The sequence below is a fragment of the Gopherus flavomarginatus genome, chromosome 15 (genome assembly GCF_025201925.1).
Source record: "Gopherus flavomarginatus isolate rGopFla2 chromosome 15, rGopFla2.mat.asm, whole genome shotgun sequence".
Classification (NCBI taxonomy): Eukaryota; Metazoa; Chordata; order Testudines; family Testudinidae; genus Gopherus; species Gopherus flavomarginatus.
Genome location: NC_066631.1, coordinates 4,689,998 through 4,708,542, shown reverse-complemented (window position 1 = coordinate 4,708,542; position 18,545 = coordinate 4,689,998). Strand labels below are relative to the sequence as shown.

At 60.8% G+C, this 18,545-nt stretch overlaps 1 protein-coding gene across 1 annotated transcript; it reads right to left on the bottom strand.

Annotated features, from left to right (window-relative positions):
* Positions 1-1,242: 1,242 nt before the first annotated feature.
* On the bottom strand, positions 1,243-15,126 carry P2RX2 (purinergic receptor P2X 2). The gene is made up of 12 exons (XM_050923824.1): positions 14,966-15,126; positions 10,849-10,984; positions 9,389-9,460; positions 8,703-8,778; positions 8,462-8,558; positions 7,959-8,039; positions 5,376-5,514; positions 3,512-3,642; positions 2,863-2,953; positions 2,260-2,325; positions 2,105-2,182; positions 1,243-1,616 (listed from the first exon to the last, which is right to left on the bottom strand). Exons 1-12 carry the CDS (start codon positions 15,124-15,126, stop codon positions 1,299-1,301), a joined length of 1,446 nt encoding a protein of 481 aa, XP_050779781.1. The 3' UTR covers positions 1,243-1,298.
* Between the last annotated feature and the right edge of the window lie 3,419 nt (positions 15,127-18,545).

The following is an 18,545-nucleotide window of genomic DNA, read 5'->3' as shown; positions in this document are numbered from 1 at the left end:
GAGCTCAGGGGAGGAGGCGGAGAAGAGGCGGTGGGATGGGGGACCTTGGCTGCCGGTGGGTGCGGAGCCTGCAGCAGGAGCCCCAGGAGCCAGCAGGACCAAGCATCTGCCCCCCACAGCTGCCCGCCCCTGGGGCCCCCTGTCACTGGGGTCCCCATGTTTTACTGTAAATCCACCTTTGGATTTGGGGGCATCTCCATTTTCAGGTGCTCAGCCTGAGCACTTTTACACAGGACAGGGGCTCTGCACTTCCTGGAAAATGAGGGGTCTCAAGCTGGGCCCCAAAAACCTGACTCCCTCCCCCCAATCCCTAAGCATTAAAATTAAATCTCTAGCCCTTACTATTGTAACAAAACCCTTCAGACTATGACCCAAGTGTCACTGATGCTGTGAGCTCTGCCGGAGTCTGCAGGGAGCCTGAAACAGCAGCTCTCAGAGGGGTGACGTCATCTCAATGGTGCGTTACCTCTGAAACCTAAAGATGACAATTCAAATGTCAGTACTGCTCACTCAGTGGCTACTGCTCAAAGCCAGCCAGAAGGATGAGTGGCCGTGAGTGGGCATGGCTGGGTTTGTGGGTGGCTCATGGGAAAGTGCTAGCAGGTTTTACAGCCTCAATTCCATGGAGTGAGCAGGCTCCAGCACAGCAGGGGAGATGCGGGGAGCAGCTGTGGAGAAAGAGGAGCCTGGGGCGGGGCAGGGGGGCTCCCTTAGGGGGAGAGTAGCAGGGAAGAGATGATGCCCCGGGAGAGGCCAGTACCGATGTGCTCCCTCAGCTCATGGCACCCAGCGACCCAAGTGACTCCCGGGTCAGTGTGAGTTAACGAGCCGGCTGGGCCCCGGGAGGCGGCTGCGGCCTGCACAGATCAGCCTTTCTGCAGTTGGGCTCCTGGGGCCAACCTGTCGCCACATCACAGCCCACTGGGCACGTTCATTGCAGGAGGAGCTGGTGCCAGGAGAGCAGGGGGTGTAGAATGGGGCAGGTACCTGTCCCATGCTGCCCCCATGGGGATTTGGCCCTGCCCTTGGATCTGTACAAGGCTCCAGGGTGCCTGTGCAGCTGTTCAGCTTAGCGCCGGGGGCCTGTCTGGGCCAGGACTCACTCGCCCCAAGCTCTGCAGAGTCGCAAGGAAGCTGAGGCTCTCTGGGAACTCTGCTGGGCCAGGGGTCTCCTGGTCCTCACCCCTTCAGTCAGTACTGGGGCAGCCGCACTCAGCCTGCCCACTGGCAGTGTGTCCCCACCAGTGGCTCCCCACTCTCCAGTCCAGCCACAGCAGCAGGTAGGGGGCAGAGGCAGCTCAGTGCTGGCCGAGGCCCTGGGGGCTGGCCGGCGAGGAGGCCTGGGTGGTGCAGGCGTTACCGCTGCAGCCTGGGGCCGGGGTCCTGTCCTGGCCAGACAGAGGAAAGATGGGGCAGTTAGTGCCTGGGCCTCGCTCCACGGCCCCACCCCAGCGCCCAGGGCGTGGAGAATGACCAGGGGAAGGCCCGTGAGGTGGATCATCAGGCAGGCTGCAGTGCCCGGCTCCCGCAAGGAATGCCCAGAGCCAGCAGGGGCAGGGAGAGCCTATCCGGCCTGGTCTCTGGGCACTGGCTCTCGAGGTGCCAAGTGGCTGCATCTGTGATGGGCAGAAACACAATGTGTGACAGCAGCTGCAGCATGAGGGGGCTGGGGCAGGCAGGGCACCAGCCATCCCTGCCAGGCAGGGCTCATGGGCCCCTTCTCCGGGATCTCCGGAGCTAGTTCCACACTCTCACTCCTGCCTCCCCTGGTAGCAGGGGTCCCCGTGGGGGGTCTCTCGTGCTGCACGGGAAGGATCTCTGCTGGGCTTTAATTCGGGGGTGGGGAGAGGTGCCCCGGGGCACTCCCTCACTGCTCTCAAGCCTGGAGATGCCCAGTCACAGCGCAGGCAGTGGAGTCTAGTGGTGAGAGCAGGGTGTTGTGACTTCTGGGTCCTATTCCCTGCTCTGCCCTGCCTTGCTGTGTGACATGGTGAGTCGCTTAACCTCTCCCCCTGTGCCCGTGGATGGGGGCAGCCCCCGGCCCGAGGGAGGGAGCACCCTGGCAGGAGCAGGGCAGGGTCATCGTACGGGGCTGGGCTGGTACCTGATCGAATTTCCGGGCGCTGTACGCATTGTTCTTGTTCAGGAAGGTCAGTAAGATCCAGTCGCAGAGGAAGGAGCCCTGGGGAGCAGGAGAGCGGGAATAGTGCCTGAGGGAGCCCGTGCCAAGCATCCCGGGCACAGCGAGCACATACTCACCACTCCCATTGAGGTCAGCGCCGTGGCCAGGTTAATGATGGTGGGGATCAGGCTGAACTTCCCTGCCTAGGCAGAAAAACAGAGCGGTCAGCACAGCCCTCCTCACCTCCTGCCACCCGCTCCCCGGGGCTAAGGGTTGCCAACTTTGTCATATAGAAAATAAAAACCCAGAACCTCCCCTACCCCGTCCCTTCCCCCGGGCCCTGCCCCATCTTGTCCCCCCAGACTCCACCCCTGTCCTACTCCTTACCCCAGACCCCACCCAGCTGTATCCCTTCCCCCAGGCCTCATCCCTGCCCCACTCCTTACCCCAGACCCCACCCCTGCTGTGACCCTTCCCCCAGGCCTCACCCCTTCCTCACTCCTTACCCCAGACCCCACCCCTGCTGTGTCCCCTCCCCCAGGCCTCACCCCTGCCCCACTCCTTACCCCAGACCCCACCCCTGCTGTGTCCCCTCCCCCAGGCCTCACCTCTGCCCCACTCCTTACCCCACACCCCACCCCTGCTGTGTCCCTTCCCCCAGGCCTCACCCCTGCCCCACTCCTTACCCCAGACCCCACCCCTGCTGTGTCCCTTCCCCCAGGCCTCACCCCTCTTCCCACCTGGCCATGCACAATAATGTCGATGCGGATCCCATAGGCCTTGATCAGGCTCCGCGTGTTCGTCCCATTGCAGCTGTAATATTTGGCGAACCTGGGCAGGAGAGAGTGGGATGAGGGGCAGTCAGAGCGGAGCAGCCAGGCCCGAGAGCAGGGGGGTTGCAGGGTGTGATGGAGCAGGGAGGGGGGCACATATGACCTGGGAATGTTGAAGGGGCGTTACAGTGGGGATGGGGGACTTGCCTTGAAGGAAGCCAGCTGAGCTGTAACCTGAGCCAGGAGGAGGCTGGGAGAAGTGACACCCGCGGGAGACTGACCTGAGGAGAGGAGGGGCTGGAGGGGGGAAGGGGAGAGAGCTGCTGGAGGAGTTTGGGTTTTGGGAGTTGGGGGCTGGGTGGTGCAATGCAGGGAACCCCAAGCTGGGGGCTAAGCTCCCTGAACCCCTCAGAAGGACTTGCCTGAGGGGTTCTGGCTGTACCTACAAGCTCTGTTTTAGACTGCGTTGCTACTGTCCAATAAACCTTCTGTTTTACTGGCTGGCTGAGAGTCACGGTGAATCCCAGGAAGAGGGGTGTGGGGCCCTGACTCCCCCACACTCCGTGACACAGGGCCTTAGGGGTCACCGCCCCAGAGGACTGGGGGGACAGGTCACCTGTAGTTGTAGCCAGAAGAGACCTGAATGCTCTTGGGATCCAGCCGGCGGAAGGAGTAGCTGGGGTTGCACGCGGAGTCGGGCAGGTCCAGGTTACAGTTCCAGTTTATGATCACCCCGATAACACCGCCCTGCGGCAGACAGAGAGCAGGGCAGGACCAACACAGCTTTAGCAGGACCTCAAGCTGCCCTGGGCAGCACCTGGCGTCCTCACTTCCAGCCCATTGCCCCCCGCCAGACCGCCTTGCGTCTCAGAGCTCCCCTCTCTGCTCCCCGTATTGCCCTGCTGCCCATCCAGCCAGACGCTTTCCCTCCTGCTCGCCGTGCAGGGCCCGCCGGGCTCCGGGAGCTGCCTGCCAGCCTAGCTCAGCACAGCGTCCGGCAGACTGGTGCTGGCACAAGGGAAGCGTGAAGGAGCTGGCTATTTGGGCCCAGGGGGCGTGTGGCTCTGGCATCAGAGGGGACCCAGCTGCTGACCTCTGCCCAGTAGGGGACACCCGAGAAGAGAGGCCAGGATGGCACAAGGCTTTGGGGAGTGGCAGAGAATGGCCAGTGGTCCAAAGGGCATGCACTTGCCAGGCCCTCCTGCAGCAGCTGGTGCTCCCCACAGGCACCCGGGCAGTGTTGGGCGCAGGGCGTTCAGCTGGATTGAGCGACATGCTGGGCTCGGCACGGAGCTGCCTACAGGCCTGCGCTGTCTATCTGACGGCGTCCCAGCAGCTCGCCATGGGGGGTCTCTGCCGTGCCAGGAGCTCCCTGCCACGGCACCTGCTCGAGTGCCCTTGACCCTCAACGCCCCCCATGCAGGAGGCAAGATCGGCAGCAGGATGGGGCCTGAACCGGAGCCTTCCACGTGCCCGAGAGAACCCAGCCCTATGAGAGACCCTGCAGCAGCCACACCCGGCCAGAGCCCGTCCCCCGTCGCCGGGCAAGGGTCCCCCTTCTCCGCACTCCCAGCCAGAGCCCATCCCCTGTCGCCGGGCGAGGGTCCCCCCTCTCCGCACACCGTGCCAGGGCCCGTCCCCCATCGCCGGGCGAGGGTCCCCCCTCCCCGCACACCCGGCCAGAGCCCATCCCCCATCGCCGGGCGAGAGTCCTCCCTCTCCGCAATCCCAGCCAGAGCCCGTCCCCCGTCGCCGGGCAAGGGTCCCCCTTCTCCGCACACCCAGCCAGAGCCCATCCCCTGTCGCCGGGCGAGGGTCCTCCCTCTCCGCAATCCCAGCCACAGCCCATCCCCCGTCGCCGGGTGAGGGTCCCCCCTCTCCGCACTCCCAGCCAGAGCCCGTCCCCTGTCGCCGGGCGAGGGTCCCCCTTCTCCGCACACCCAGCCAGAGCCCATCCCCTGTTGTCGGGCGAGGGTCCCCCCTCTCCGCACTCCCAGCCAGAGCCCGTCCCCTGTCGCCGGGCGAGGGTCCCCCTTCTCCGCACACCCAGCCAGAGCCCGTCCCCTGTCGCCGGGCGAGGGTCCCCCCCTCTCCGCACTCCCAGCCAGAGCCCGTCCCCTGTCGCCGAGCGAGGGTCCCCCCCTCTCTGCACTCCCAGCCAGAGCCCGTCCCCTGTTGTCGGGCGAGGGTCCTCCCTCTCCGCACACCCAGCCAGAGCCCGTCCCCTGTCGCCGGGCGAGGGTCCCCCCCTCTCCGCACTCCCAGCCAGAGCCCGTCCCCTGTCACCGAGCGAGGGTCCCCCCCTCTCCGCACACCCAGCCAGAGCCCGTCCCCTGTCGCTGGGCGAGGGTCCCCCCCTCTCTGCACTCCCAGCCAGAGCCCGTCCCCTGTCGCCGGGCGAGGGTCTCCCCTCTCCGCACTCCCAGCCAGAGCCCGTCCCCTGTCGCCGGGCGAGGGTCCCCCCTCCCTGCACAGCCTACCCGTTCGGCCAGCGTGGTGAAGTTCTCTCCTGCCTGCTCCACAATGGAGCCCAGGCGGAAGATGGGGCAGTACAGGTCAGTGGTCTCGTTGAAGGTGCAGCCTTTGAGGTAGCCGCTCTTCTCGCCCTTCACGTTCCCTCTGAGGAGACATGCCGAGAGCTGCTGAGTGCCTCACCCCCATGTACGTGAACAAACCCAGACCCCGGGGGGCCCACAGCTGCCAATACCCGTGCACACGCCCAAACACACTGGGGTTGCCAACTTTCTAATTGCTGAAAACCAAACACCCTTGCCCTGCCCCTGCCCCACCTCTCCCCCCATGGCCTGGCCTTGCCCTCTTCCCCCGTGGCCTCGCCCCTGCCCCTTCTTCCTCCGAGGACCTGCCCCTGCCCCATCTCTTCCCCGTGGCCCTGCCCCTGCCCCATCTCTTCCCCGTGGCCCCGCCCCTTCCCCATGGCCCTGCCCCTGTCCCACCTTTTCCCCTGAGGCCCCGCCCCTTCCCTGTGGCCCTGCCCCTGTCCCACCTTTTCCCCTGTGGCCCCGCCCCACCCCTCTTCCCCCATGGCTCTGCCTCTGCCCCACCTCTACTCCTGAGGCCCCGCCCATGCCCCACCTCTTCCCCTGAAGCCCCACCCCTGCTCCATCTCTACCCCTGAGGCCCCGCCCCCACTCACTCCTCTCCCTCCTTCCTCCCTTGCTCACTCCCCCCTCTCCCAGGACTCACCTGCTGTCTGCAGAGCCAGGCTGGGAGGAGCTGACGTGGCACAGGGAGGCAGGGCGTGAACAGGGTTCCCCACCCCCCATCGCCAGCACCCACACCTACCTCCCTGCCGGAGAGGCTGGAGCCGGGTTCTCTCACTCAGCAGCTGAGCAGAGAGCGGCTCCTCCAGGCTCCACCCTCAGCTGCTGCTCATGCTGCGGGTAACCGGACTTTTAGCATCCAGTCAGCTGTGCTGACCGGACACTGCCAGGTTCCCTTTTCGACTGGACATTGTGGGCACTAGCCAGCCTCCTGGCAACCCTAAAATACACCCCCGTGCAGGTGCACGAACAGACAGACACAGAGCCATGTGCACACACACTCACACACACACACCCCCCATGCACACACGACCCAGGGCCCCAAGCTGATCGGTCGCGCTGCTCCATTCTTTGGCGGCAGCTCAGAGAGGGACCGAGGGACCCACTGCCGAATTCCTGCCGAAGACCTGGACATGTAGCCCCAATAGCAGTCAGAGTGCACCCCTTTGTATTGGCAGCCCCAAGCACCTGCTTCCTTCGCTGGTGCCTGGAGCCAGCCCTGCACAGACCCACAGCCATGGTCTGCAGCAGGGGTGGGCAAACTACGGCCCACGGGCCGGATCTGGCCCCTCAGGGCTTTGGATCCAGCCCACAGGATTGTCCCCCATGGCACTGCAGGCCCCACACCGCTCTCAGAAGCGGCCCCCAGGCCGGGGAGGGGGAAGGCTCTGTGTGCGTTGCCCTCGCCTCCAGCCACCGCCCCCCACAGCTCCCATTGGCCGGGAATGGGGAACTTCGGGGGAGGTATCTGGAGGTGCGGCAAGGACAGCCCGTGGAGGCCTGTGCCCCGTCCTCCCCCAGGGGCTGCAGCGCTTCCTGGAGCGGAACAGCGTGGGGCGGGGACAGGGCAGGCAGGTGGGGAGCCTTCCCTGGCCCTAGTGCGTGCGGCTGCCACCATGGAGCCCGAATCCCTCCTGCATCCCATCCCCTAACTCCCTGCCCTAAGCCCCCTGCCTGCAACTCGCACCCCAACTCCCTGTCCTGAGCCCCCTCGTACAGCCCACACCCTGCACCCCAACCCCCTGCCTTGAGCCCCCTGCTGCACCCCGTACCCTTCCTGCATCTCAACCCCCTGTTCTGAGCCCCCTGCCGCACCCCACACCCCTCCTGCACCCCAACTCCCTGTCCTGAGCCCCTCATACACCCTGCACCCCAACTCCCTGCCCTGAACTCCCTCGTACACCCCACACCCCTCCTGCACCCCAACCCCTTGCCCTGAGCCCCCTGCCTGCACCTCACACTCCTCCTGCATCTCAACCCCCTGGCCTGAGCCTCCTGCCACACCCTGCACTCCAACCCCCTTCCCTGAGCCCCCTGCCACACCCTGCACCCCTCCTGCACCCCTCCCCCCTTCCCTGAGCCTCCTCATACACTCCTCATCCCTCCTCTGTCCCAAGCCCTTGCCATGAGCCCCTTCCTGCACACTGCACCCCCTCCCACACCCCGCACTCCCTCTGCACCCCAACCCCCTGCCCCGGCCCTGCATACAATTTCCCCACTCCGATGTGGCCCTCGGCCCACTCCTGGTCTACAGACTCATCTCCAGTGTGTGCTGGTCTGTGGTGCCCCGGCCTGCCCACAATGGCAGCAATGGCCAAACGCATCATTCAGCCAGCTGCTGACACAAACCACACACCCAGAACAGCCCCCAGGCAGTGTTCCCCCACCCCCCCGTGTCCATGTGCCAGTGCTCTCGCTCCCTCCTCCCCGCCCCGGCTCTGTTCCTGACTGGCCCCGACGGGGCGGCTGGTGTGAGACTTGCGGGTCACTGCTGAGCCATACTTGGAGAATCCAAAGTGGGGGAAGTGGATGTTGTTCTTGATCAGGATGGTGAACTGCGCGGCCATCTTCCCCAGGGACTCGCTGGCGAGGGCAGAAACATGTCAGCCCTTCCCTGGGCAGGGAATTCCTCCTCCCCCGAGCCCAGGGCATCGTCCTCCCCACCCCCACAAGTGATGGCCCCCCACCCCCAGCCAAAACCGCATCGCCCCAAAGCACGTGGGGACCCTGCTCCACCGTGAGGGTGCTGCGTCTCCCCCACTGCTGACACCTCCCTTTCCCGGTGCTAACCCACCCCTGATGAGAAGGGGGGGTCCTGCCTCCCCCCAACCTAGCATCCTCTCCCTGCCCAGCTCCATCTCCCTCTGGGGTGTCCCACTGGAGCTGGGTGCTGGGGTGAGGGCTGAGTGGCATCCCAGGGCAGGAGAAGGGTGAGGCTCTCCCAGCTGTGCCTCCTTCCCAGGGGCCATGAACATCCCCCTGCACTCCCAGCGGCCCCTCTCTACCTGACCGTCCATCCATCTTCCACTGGACACCAGGCGGTGACCTCACAGGTCTTCCCCGGCCCACTGTAATAGGGAACGCAGCGCCCCGTCCTCTCTCCTGCGGGGACAGACAGATGGCCTGAGAGTGCATCCCCTGGGGGTGGCAGGCCCCGCCCTCCCTCTGGCCCTGGGGCAGCTGAATGCCAGTTTCCGACTGGTGCTGGCCCGGGCCCATGCTGCCATCCTGGCACTGCTCACTCACCATTCCCCAGCATGTCCATCTCCCCAGCCACACAGTCGCTGTCAGAGCTGCAGGCGGAGTGAGGGACCTCCAGGCTCTGCAGGGGCAGAAACCAAGGTGTCACCGGGAGAGGGGAGGGACCCCTGGGACCCTGCAAAGAGGGCAGAGCTGGGGAGGGGAGCGATGGGATCGAGCCAGTCCTCCTACCCAGCACTCTCCCTCTCACCCCCACAGCCACCCCCTGCATCCTGGGATGCCCCTCGTGTTGGGTGACTTCTGCCCCCTGCACTCAGCAGCCGGGAGCTGAGCGAGCTCCAGGTGTGGAAATGGGGCAGAGCCAAGCAGGGCCGGGAGCCAGAGAGGCCAAGTTCTGGGTCCAGGACACACTGCAGCTCCCATCCCCTGCAACTGGTGTTGCTCCCGCTCCCAGCATGGGGCTGCCTAGGTACCCACCAGCCGCTGTGCTCCTGCTTATCAATCACCCCGGGCCGGAGGCTGCGGGCGCACACAGCCAGCTGGCTGGGCAGGGCTGGGCAGGAGTGTGGGTCTGGGGCTGCCATGGGCCAGCTCAAAACACGACCAGTCCTCCATCCCCAGCCTCCTTCCTCACATCATTTCAATGCCCCCAGCCAGCCAGGCCCCCTGCCTCCATCCCCAACCCCTGGGCTGTGCCTTGCCCTCCACTCAGCCCCTGCTGCCTCCCTCACCTCGGGGCAGCTCTCCAGAGTCTGGGAGTGGGTGACTTCCACCCGGGTGAGGATGCTGAACACGCTGCCACCCTGCAGAGCCGACAGGGAGAGAGAGACGTTTTCCATGGAGCCCTCCACCCCCGTTTCCCCCCCAGCCCTCACTGGGTGCCCGGCTGGCGATGGAGTGAGTGAGATCACTGGAGGGCATCCGCCTGGCCAGCCTCAGCCAGCGAAAGAGCAGCCAGCTGCCTCTCCATATTCCCAAGAGGGGAGGGCCCGTAAATCCTGCCCCCTGCCTGCGCCAGTCCCGTCACCATTTCCCGTCCAGGAGCCCCACCGGGCTGGCCCCAGGGCATACTGTTCTAGGGGTCGCAGGGTCTCGCTGGGCTCCCTATGGCAAGCAGGCAAGTCAGCGCACTCTCGGGGATCAGCTCAGCGCAGGGAGCCCTGAGGGTGCAATGGGGGGCTCTATGCCGGGCCCTGGCTCCGTGCAGCACTCAGCGGGCGCCCTGGGGGTGCAATGGAGGGGTGCAGGGACAGGCGCTCTGTGCAGGTCCCAGCTCCATGCAGCGCTGAGCAGGGGCCCTGGGGGTGCAATGGGGGGGTGCAGGAATGAGCGCTCTGTGCTGGGCCCTGGCTCCGTGCAGCACTCAGCAGGTGCCCTGGGGGTGCAGTGGGGGGAATGCAGGGACAGGGGCTCTGTGCTGGGCCCTGGCTCTGTGCAGCACTCAGCAGGTGCCCTGGGGGTGCAGTGGGGGGAATGCAGGGACAGGGGCTCTGTGCTGGGTCCTGGCTCCGTGCAGCACTCAGCGGGCGCCCTGGGGGTGCAATGGGGGGAATGCAGGGACAGGGGCTCTGTGCTGGGCTCTAGCTCCATGCAGTGTTCAGCGGGGGCTCTGGGGATGCAATGGGGGGGTGCAGGGAGGGACGCTCTGTGCTGGGTCCGTGCAGTGTTCAGCGGGGACTCTGGGGGTGCAATGGGGGGAATGCAGGGACAGGGGCTCCCTGCAGAGCTCAGCGGGCGCCCTGGGGGTGCAATGGGGGGAATGCAGGGACAGGGGCTCCGTGCAGAGCTCAGCGGGGGCTCTGGGGGTGCTGGTCACATGCGGGCGACGCGCTGTTATTAGCCCTGGCACAGCCAGCGTTAGCGAGGTGCCCAGAGCAGCCCCCTCCTGCCTGTCTGGGGGCTGTCAGGGTTTGGTTGCTTCCAGGGGGACCTGATATCGGACAGGCGCTATTACAGCCTGTTTGGGGGAGGGGAGGCTGGGGGGGAGGGGCAGTGTCAGGGATTCATGGGGAGGGAGTGGGGGAGGGGCAGTGCTTTGGCTTCCCAGAGGGGAGAGGGGTCACACCAAAGCCTTGTGAGGGTGCACGGAGGAGGGGCAGTGTCACAGCCTTACGGGGGGGGGGGAATGTCAGGGCCTCGCAGAAGGGGGTCAGATCACAGCCTGGGCAGGGGGGCAGCGTCACAGCCTCACCTCGGCGGGTTTGACGTACTCCTCCACATCCCAAACCTTGCTGTGCGAGCGGCTGATGCCCTTCACCTTGGTGACCACAGAGCTCTCGGGGCCCGTCTCGTTCTCCTGGTAGCCCTTCTGGATGATGAACACGTACCTGGGGGTGGGGGGAGCCATCAGGGGCATACATCAGCACCCCCCCCGCTGCTCTCACCTGGGTCTCAGCCGCCCGGGGTGCGGCGACTGGGGGGAGGGACGTATCCCCCCACCTCTGCCTGCCCTATGGCTGGGAAATCCAAAACGCAAGGGCTTCTCCCCCTCCCCTGCAACCCCCCATCCTCCCTGCACTGCTGCATTATCCGCATCCCTGCCAGGCAGCTCCTGGGAGCCAGCCCCGTCCCATCACAGATCCCAGCCCACACCACCGGGTTCAGGGGCTTGGGAGCACCAGGAAGGAGCAGACAGAGACAGGAGGCCAGTGGAAGCCAGTGAGGGGGCCAAAAGGACCTGGGGAGCACAAACGGGTGTGGCGCGCTGATGGTCTTAGAGAGTGAGCGACGCCGTGCGAGGGAGAACGGGGCAGAGAGAAGCCAGGAGACGGGGTGGCTGGGGACTCTGGGAGCAGGTCTGTCGCTGTTGGGGGATCCCGCACACCCCCACCAGAGCTCATCCATCTGGGTGACGCTCATGCATGTGGCAGGTCCGTCTCCCCAGCCTGCAGGCTGCAGGGCAGGTGAAATCCCTGGTCTTTGCAGAGAGACTCTCCCTTCACGAGGTACCCGCTAGCCTTGGGCGAGGAGCCAGCCTGCAAGCCAGGAGACCACAGCTCTGGCCTCGGCTATTTACTAGCGGCCGGTAGTGCTTCTGTGCCCTTCCTAACCCTCGCTATTAACCAAGCCCTCCTGCACCGACCTTGCCAGTCGCCCAGGGAGTGAAAATGCAACATCACATCGGGTAGGGACAAAACCCAGGTCTTGCTAAGCCGCGGGAGAGTCTCACCCCTTTGCCTTACAATGTATGTGCTTGATTGGGCCGTGTGTAACCATTGGCCCTTGGATTCTTACTCTGGGCACTACAAACCCGTATCAGAGCCTTCTAACCACCCTGCCCAACCCATATTGCTAAATGTGTGTGTGGGGCGGGGGGAGCTGGCTGGATCCCACCTAGCTGGGAAAGGGTCCCAGAGGGGTCCTGGCATGGAAAAGAGAGACCCAGTGCAGGATCTTTGGGGCCAGGGACAGCTCCAAGAACTAGGCCAGGGCAGGGATTCACACTAAACACCTCCAGACTGGCGCCACCCCGGCGAGGTTTGCATATACTGGTTCCAGCTGGGTTTCCAGAGACTAGGAAACAAAGGAAGGGTGTTTGGCTTGGCAAGACTGACCCAGGGGCTGGAGCTTTTCACAGATTCCCAGGCCAGATGGGACCACATGGCACTGACTGAGAAACGCTGCATAAAGCTGATCCTAGAGCCAGGAACAGGATCCTACCACCTCTCAAACAGCAGGTGCGTTTGTCTCTCTCAGGCCCTGGCCCACTGGCTGCATTCACTAGCTGGCTAGACAGCAAGCGTCATTCTAGGCAGTGTAATAGTTAGTGCATCTTGAGGCCGGGGTGTCTCAAGGCTCTTTCGCCTGCAGGTCACCAGGAATCCTGGCTCGCTCAGCCGGGATTCAGATTTATTTCCAGCTAACAGATGCTGGGTGGTCCCTCTTGGAGCGGCGGTGAGGGAGTCTATGTTCCAGCTCCCCTGTCACACACTCCCCGCCCCCGCCATGCTTTGGGCTGGTGAGCAGACTCAGCAGCGAGGCCGAGAACTGCATTGGCCATGGGCTGAATTATGCCATGAGGAAATCGTTTCTGGATTAGCTGGGCAGTGTGTGTGCAACTGCCCTGCTGGGAGATCTCGCTCTCCAGCATGTGCGCGCGTGACATGGGGGGTGAGAAAGAGGAGAGCGAGTGGGTGTGGGGAAGGAGAGGACATGGGATGGGGGAGCTTTTAGAGGAAAGGGAAGTGGGGGGGGCAGAGTACAGAGAGAGTGGGAATGGGGGGTGAGAGAGAGGGGAAGGGTCCGGGACAAACAGAGGGAGAAGAAAGCGGTATCAAGCGGAGAACCCCAGGGGTCAGTCCTAGGCCCGGTTTTGTTCAACATCTTTATCAATGATCTGGATGACGGAATGAATTGCACCCTCAGAAAGTTCATGGATGACACTAAACTAGGGGGAGAGGTAGATACGCTTGAGGGTAGGAATAGGGTCCAGAGTGACCTAGACAAATTGGAGGATTGGGCCAAAAGAAATCTGATGAGGTTCAACAAGGACAAAGGCAGAGTCCTGCACTTAGGACAGAAGACTCCCATGCACTGCTACAAGCTGGGGACCGACTGGCTAAATGGCAATTCTGCAGAAAAGGACCTTGGGATTACAGAAGACAAGAAGCTGGATATGAGTCAGCAGTGTGCCCTTGTTGCCAAGAAGGCCAATGGCATATTGGGCTGCATTAGTAGGAGCATTGCCAGCAGATCGAGGGATGTGATCATTCCCCTCTATTCGGTACTGGTGAGGCCACACCTGGAGAACTGTGTCCAGTTTTGGGCCCCCCATTACAGAAGGGATGTGGACAAATTGGAGAGAGTCCAGCAAAGGGCAATGAAAATTATTAGGGGGCTGGGCACATGACTTATGAGGAGAAGCTGAGGGAACTGGGATTCAACTACCTGAAAGGGGGTTCCAAAGAGGATGGATCTAAACTGTTCTCAGTGGTGGCAGATGACAGAACAAGGAGTAATGGTCTCAAGTTGCAGTGGGGGAGGTTTAGGTTGGAGGTTAGGAAACACTATTTCACTAGGAGGGTGGTGAACACTGGAATGGGTTACCTAGGGAGGTGATGGAATCTCCTTCCTTAGAGGTTTTTAAGGTCAGGCTTGACAAAGCCCTGGCTGGGATGATTTAGTTGGGGTTGGTCCTGCTTTAAGTAGGGGGTTGGTACCTCCTGAGGCCCCTTCCAACCCTGAGATTCTAGGATTCTATGAAAAGAGAGTGGAAAGTTAAAGGAGGGAGGAAGAGACCACAACATAGACAGGACAATAGGAGAAAATGACTATTAAACAATCTAGAAAAAGGCGATTGAGGGGGCACTGGAGTGTGACAGACAGAGCAGAGCAAAGGAAAAGGAAAAAGAACAATTCGTTTTACTACATTTTTACTAGAGTCAGACAATATTTTTTGGCAGAAAACCCCAAACCCGAGACCTGTGAACGTTCTTATTTGAGTTGAAATTTCGTGTGGGGGAGTATGAAAAACAAAAACTGTTTGGGGAAAAAGTTTGCTGTTTGGTACCAATGCTCAGTTTTTCATTTTCCAAAGGCAACATTTTTTACCTCAAACCAATTTGTTTTTGCTTTTTTACCAGAAATGATTTTTGAAAACTACATTTTTATCAGAAATGTTTTGATCAATGGAAAACGTTTCAGGCTGGGATTCTCGTTGAGAGGAAGAAAACAAAACATTCTAAAGGGAAACTAACCCCGCCCCCCCCGAAGTCTCCTGCAAACCATAATTGCCTTTTATTCACCAGCTCTCGTATTCCGGAGTCGGAAAGGTTAGGTGCAAAGTGATGCAAGATGTAACCACATTGCAAAGGGCTGGGGCCAGCAATGTGCCCAGGCCGGGCTGGCTACGCTGCCCTCCTACATTGTCTCTGCTGTGTTGAATAAAACACTCCTTGTTCGTCCCCCACCCCCAACTCTTTTTCTCTGGTTGCAGCTATGTGGCTCACCCAGCAAACGAAGTAACTACTGCAGGACCCTGTCCTAATCCCAGACCCCCACAGTTCCATCGTGGGGCCAGCAGGACCTCATGGCAGTGGGTCTGGCCAGAACCTGGCGTCCCCTCCCTCCTGCATCTAACCCCACTCCGTCCCTTCCTGAACTCAGCAGCACAGGAAAGGGTTGAACTGCAACCCTTGGGCCAGATCCTTCTCTGGTGTAAAGCAGCGAATGGCTCCAATGCAGCAAGGATCCAGCCCCCCACTCAGCTCTCTGTGCAGGTGCTGAAGCTGGCGTGTCTCTGCCTGCCCCCTCAGCTCTCCCCACCCCATCTCTCCCAGACCCACACACTGGCTCAGCCAGGGACCTACCAGATGAAGTAGAGCAGGATCAGCAGCTGCACCCCTCTGTACATGATGCCGAGGCTGTGGTTCTTCACCACAATGACTTTGGGGGTCTCGTAGTTCCAGAACTCCCAGAAGCGTCGCCAGCAGCCCATGGCCCCGGGCCGCCTTGCCGGGGACTCCTCCATCCGCGGGGGGATCTAGGGAAGCCTCTGGGCTGAGACTGGGATCTCCACTCCTTGCCTTACACTGGGAGAACTGGGAGGGTCCCAGTCCTACAGCAGCAGCAGCAGCCTCCTTGTACTGGTTTACACTGGGAGCTCCACTGCTCCTCCCCGCTCTGAAGCTGCCGTTATACTGGTTTATACTGGGATCTCCTTTCTCTCCCTGTCTGCAGGTTCATGCTCTGAGCCTCAATGGGCGGCACCACCCAGCCCCTGCCACTCTCTGACGAGGGCACTGCATGCGCTGGGCATCCTCCCCTCCAGACCAGGGCTGGACTAAAGGAATCCAGCCCCTGAGTGCCCGCAGCTGCCCATCTCTGCAGCACTGGTGCCCCCTTGTGGCCAGAGTAGATATTCCTGCTCCACACACACAAGCGGCTCCATCATCCCCAATCCCAGAAAAGGAGTGGAAGGAAATTCGTGTTGTGGGTACATGCACTGACCCAGGTAAGTCTAGGCCTGTCAGCCTGACATTGATCCCAGTAAGGATAATGGAACAGCTGTGATGGGACTCGATTAATAAAGAATTAAAGGGAGGAGGTAATTAATGGCACTCAACATAGTCTAATGGAAAATAGAGCCTGTCAAACTAATGTGATCGCTTTTTTGATGACATCCGTGTTTGGCTGGTGAAGGTAATAGGGCTGATGTAAAACACTTTGACTTCGGTCAGGCATTTGATTCGGCACCACAAGATATTTTGAGTCTGACATTAGAACAATAGAAAATCCGCATGCCACACGTTACGTGGATGAAACACTGCTGGAATGAGAGGGTTCAAAATGTCATTTGAACCAGGGAATCATCACTGAATGGGGGTGTTTCTAGTGGGGTCCCACCAGGATCGGCTCTTTGCCCTGCGCTATTTCACATTTTTATCAATGACCTGGAAGAAAGCATAAACTCATCAGTGAGAATGTTTGCAGATGACAGACTAACGGAGTGGTAAATAACAAAGAGGACAGGTCACTGATAATGAGTAATCTGGATTGCTTGGTATGTTGGGCAGAAGCAAACAAGATCTGTTTTAATATGGCCAAATGCAACATCGTACTCCTAAGAACTAGGAAAGCAGAGCATACTTCCAGTGGGGGATAATCAGCTGAACAGTGCTCCCCTGTGGGCAAAAGGGCCAATGTGATCCTGGGATGTATAAACGGGAATCTCGCGTAGGGTTATGTGAGCTCTGCATTTGACACTGGTGCAAACTGGAATCCTGTGTCCAGTGCTGGAGTCCAGTCCACCATTCATGATCGAGTGGAGAGGGTTCAGAGCAGAGCCAGAAGAATGCTCAAGGGCTTGGAAAACCTGCCTTCTAGTGACAGACTCAAGGGGCTCAACCTATTGGCTTCTCAAGAGAAGTTTAAGGCGTGATTTGATCACTGTCTAGGCAGCAGTGCCTACACAGAGGGCAGAATTCGACACCAGCGGGCCCTTCACTCTTGCAGGCAAAGGCAGAACACACTCCAATGGCTGGAAGTTGCAGCTAGAGAAATTCAGGCTAGAAACAAGGTATCGTTTTGTAAGGGCCAGGAGGGTAATTAACCAGTGGGACAATTTACCCAAATCAGGGTGGAGTCTCCAACACTGGCCAGTTGTAAATGAAGTCGGATTTTTTTTTTAAACATCTGCTCTAGCTCAAGATACAGCTGCTCAGACCAGATGGTCACAGCAGTCGCTGCTGCCTTGGACTCTAGCCGGCCCTTGGGGTCAGGAGTGTTTCCCCTTCAGAGCTCTAGGGACACTGCGAGTAGCATTCGCCCTCGGAGTTGTCAGGGCTCCAGGATGTAACAGGCCTGGCGAGGGGGTTACGCATCTCTGCAAAGCTTTAGTTTGTGTTGGGTCTTTCATACAACCTGCCCCACAAAACCTTCCCAAGTGGGCTAATGGGATCCTAATGCGATGCAGAGGCTGCCATGTAAAGGGTTATCGTCCCAGGGTCAGGCCCCAGTGGTAACAGCTCATGGCCCAGAGCAGTGGGCCCCAAACTTTTTACTTCATGCTCCCTATTGTCCCGTCCACACCCTTCCCCTGCAGCTCTGGGGACACAGACAGAGGTAAGGGGGCTGGGGCCACAGCTGGGAGCGGGGGCGGAGGCCAGGGGCCAAGGCCGGCAGTCGGGGTTCCGAGCGTGGGCCAGCAGCTAGGACCAGGATGTGGGGCTGGCAACCGAGCCCTGGGCTCGGTCCTGGCAACCAGGGCCAGCAGCTGGGCCCAGGGCCAGGAGCAGAGCTGGGTGATGCTTGCTCTGCTGCCCCCATGGGTCCTGGGCTGGGCCCCAGCTGTGCCCCCCACCCCAAATATTCCTCTGTGCACCCTTAGGGGGCGCACCCCACAGTTCGGGGACCTCTGGCCCAGAGGATTACAGGGCCCTTGGCCTGACTCTCGGTCTCATGCTCACACCTGCTCCTCCCGCACCGTATTTATATTGCACGCCTGTCTGTGGTTCTGTGGAGGCACCAAGCACAGCGTCACATCTGAGCAACTTCTGTGGCCCCGCACCTAGGGCTGCCAAGCCTCCCCGTTTCACCGACAGTCTGCCAGAATCGGGCTCTATCTCCCAGAGGCTACTGAAGTCAAACCGGGAGATTTTAGGCAGCTGAAAGTCAGGCGGCACAGTGGGGCCAAGGCAGGCTCCCTGTCTGCCCCGGCCCCACACCGCTCCTGGATGCTAATATATTCCAGAATTATGTTCACTTGTTTTGCAACAGCATTACATTGTTGCCTCATCTTTAGCTTGTGATCCACTATAACCCCCCGATACTTTTCTGCAGGACTTCTTTCTAGGCAGTCAGTTCCCATCTTGTATTTGTACACTTGATTATGCCTTCCTAAGTACTTTGCATTTGTCCCTATTGAATTTCATCCTCTTTATTTCAGACCATTTCTCTGGTTTGTCCAGATCATTCTAATCCTGTCCTCCAAAGAGCTTGCAACTCATCCCAGCTTGGCAGCCCCTCAAACTTCATCTGTTTACTTCTCTATGCCATTGTCCAAATCACTGATGAAGGTATTGAATAGAGCCGGGCTCAGGATAGCTCCCTGTAGGATCCCACTCAGGCCCTTCGAGCTGCATTGTGAACCATTGATAACTGTTCTCCGAGTACGGTTTTCCAACCAGTTGTGCACCAACCTTATAGTCAGTTCGTCTAGGCTCTAGTTCCCTACTTTGCTTACGAGAAGGTCACGGGAGACAGTAGCAAAAGGCATCCTCATCTACTAGTGGGGGCATCACCACCATGGTCACTGAGCCGCTTATCTTCACCACCCCGCTGGGAGGCAGGGCAGTGTAAAGGCTGCTACCTTGACCAACAGCCATGGTTGAACCAGTGACCCCGTGAGCTGAAAGTCTCAGAGCCAGGCTCTGGTGTCAGACTCCCATC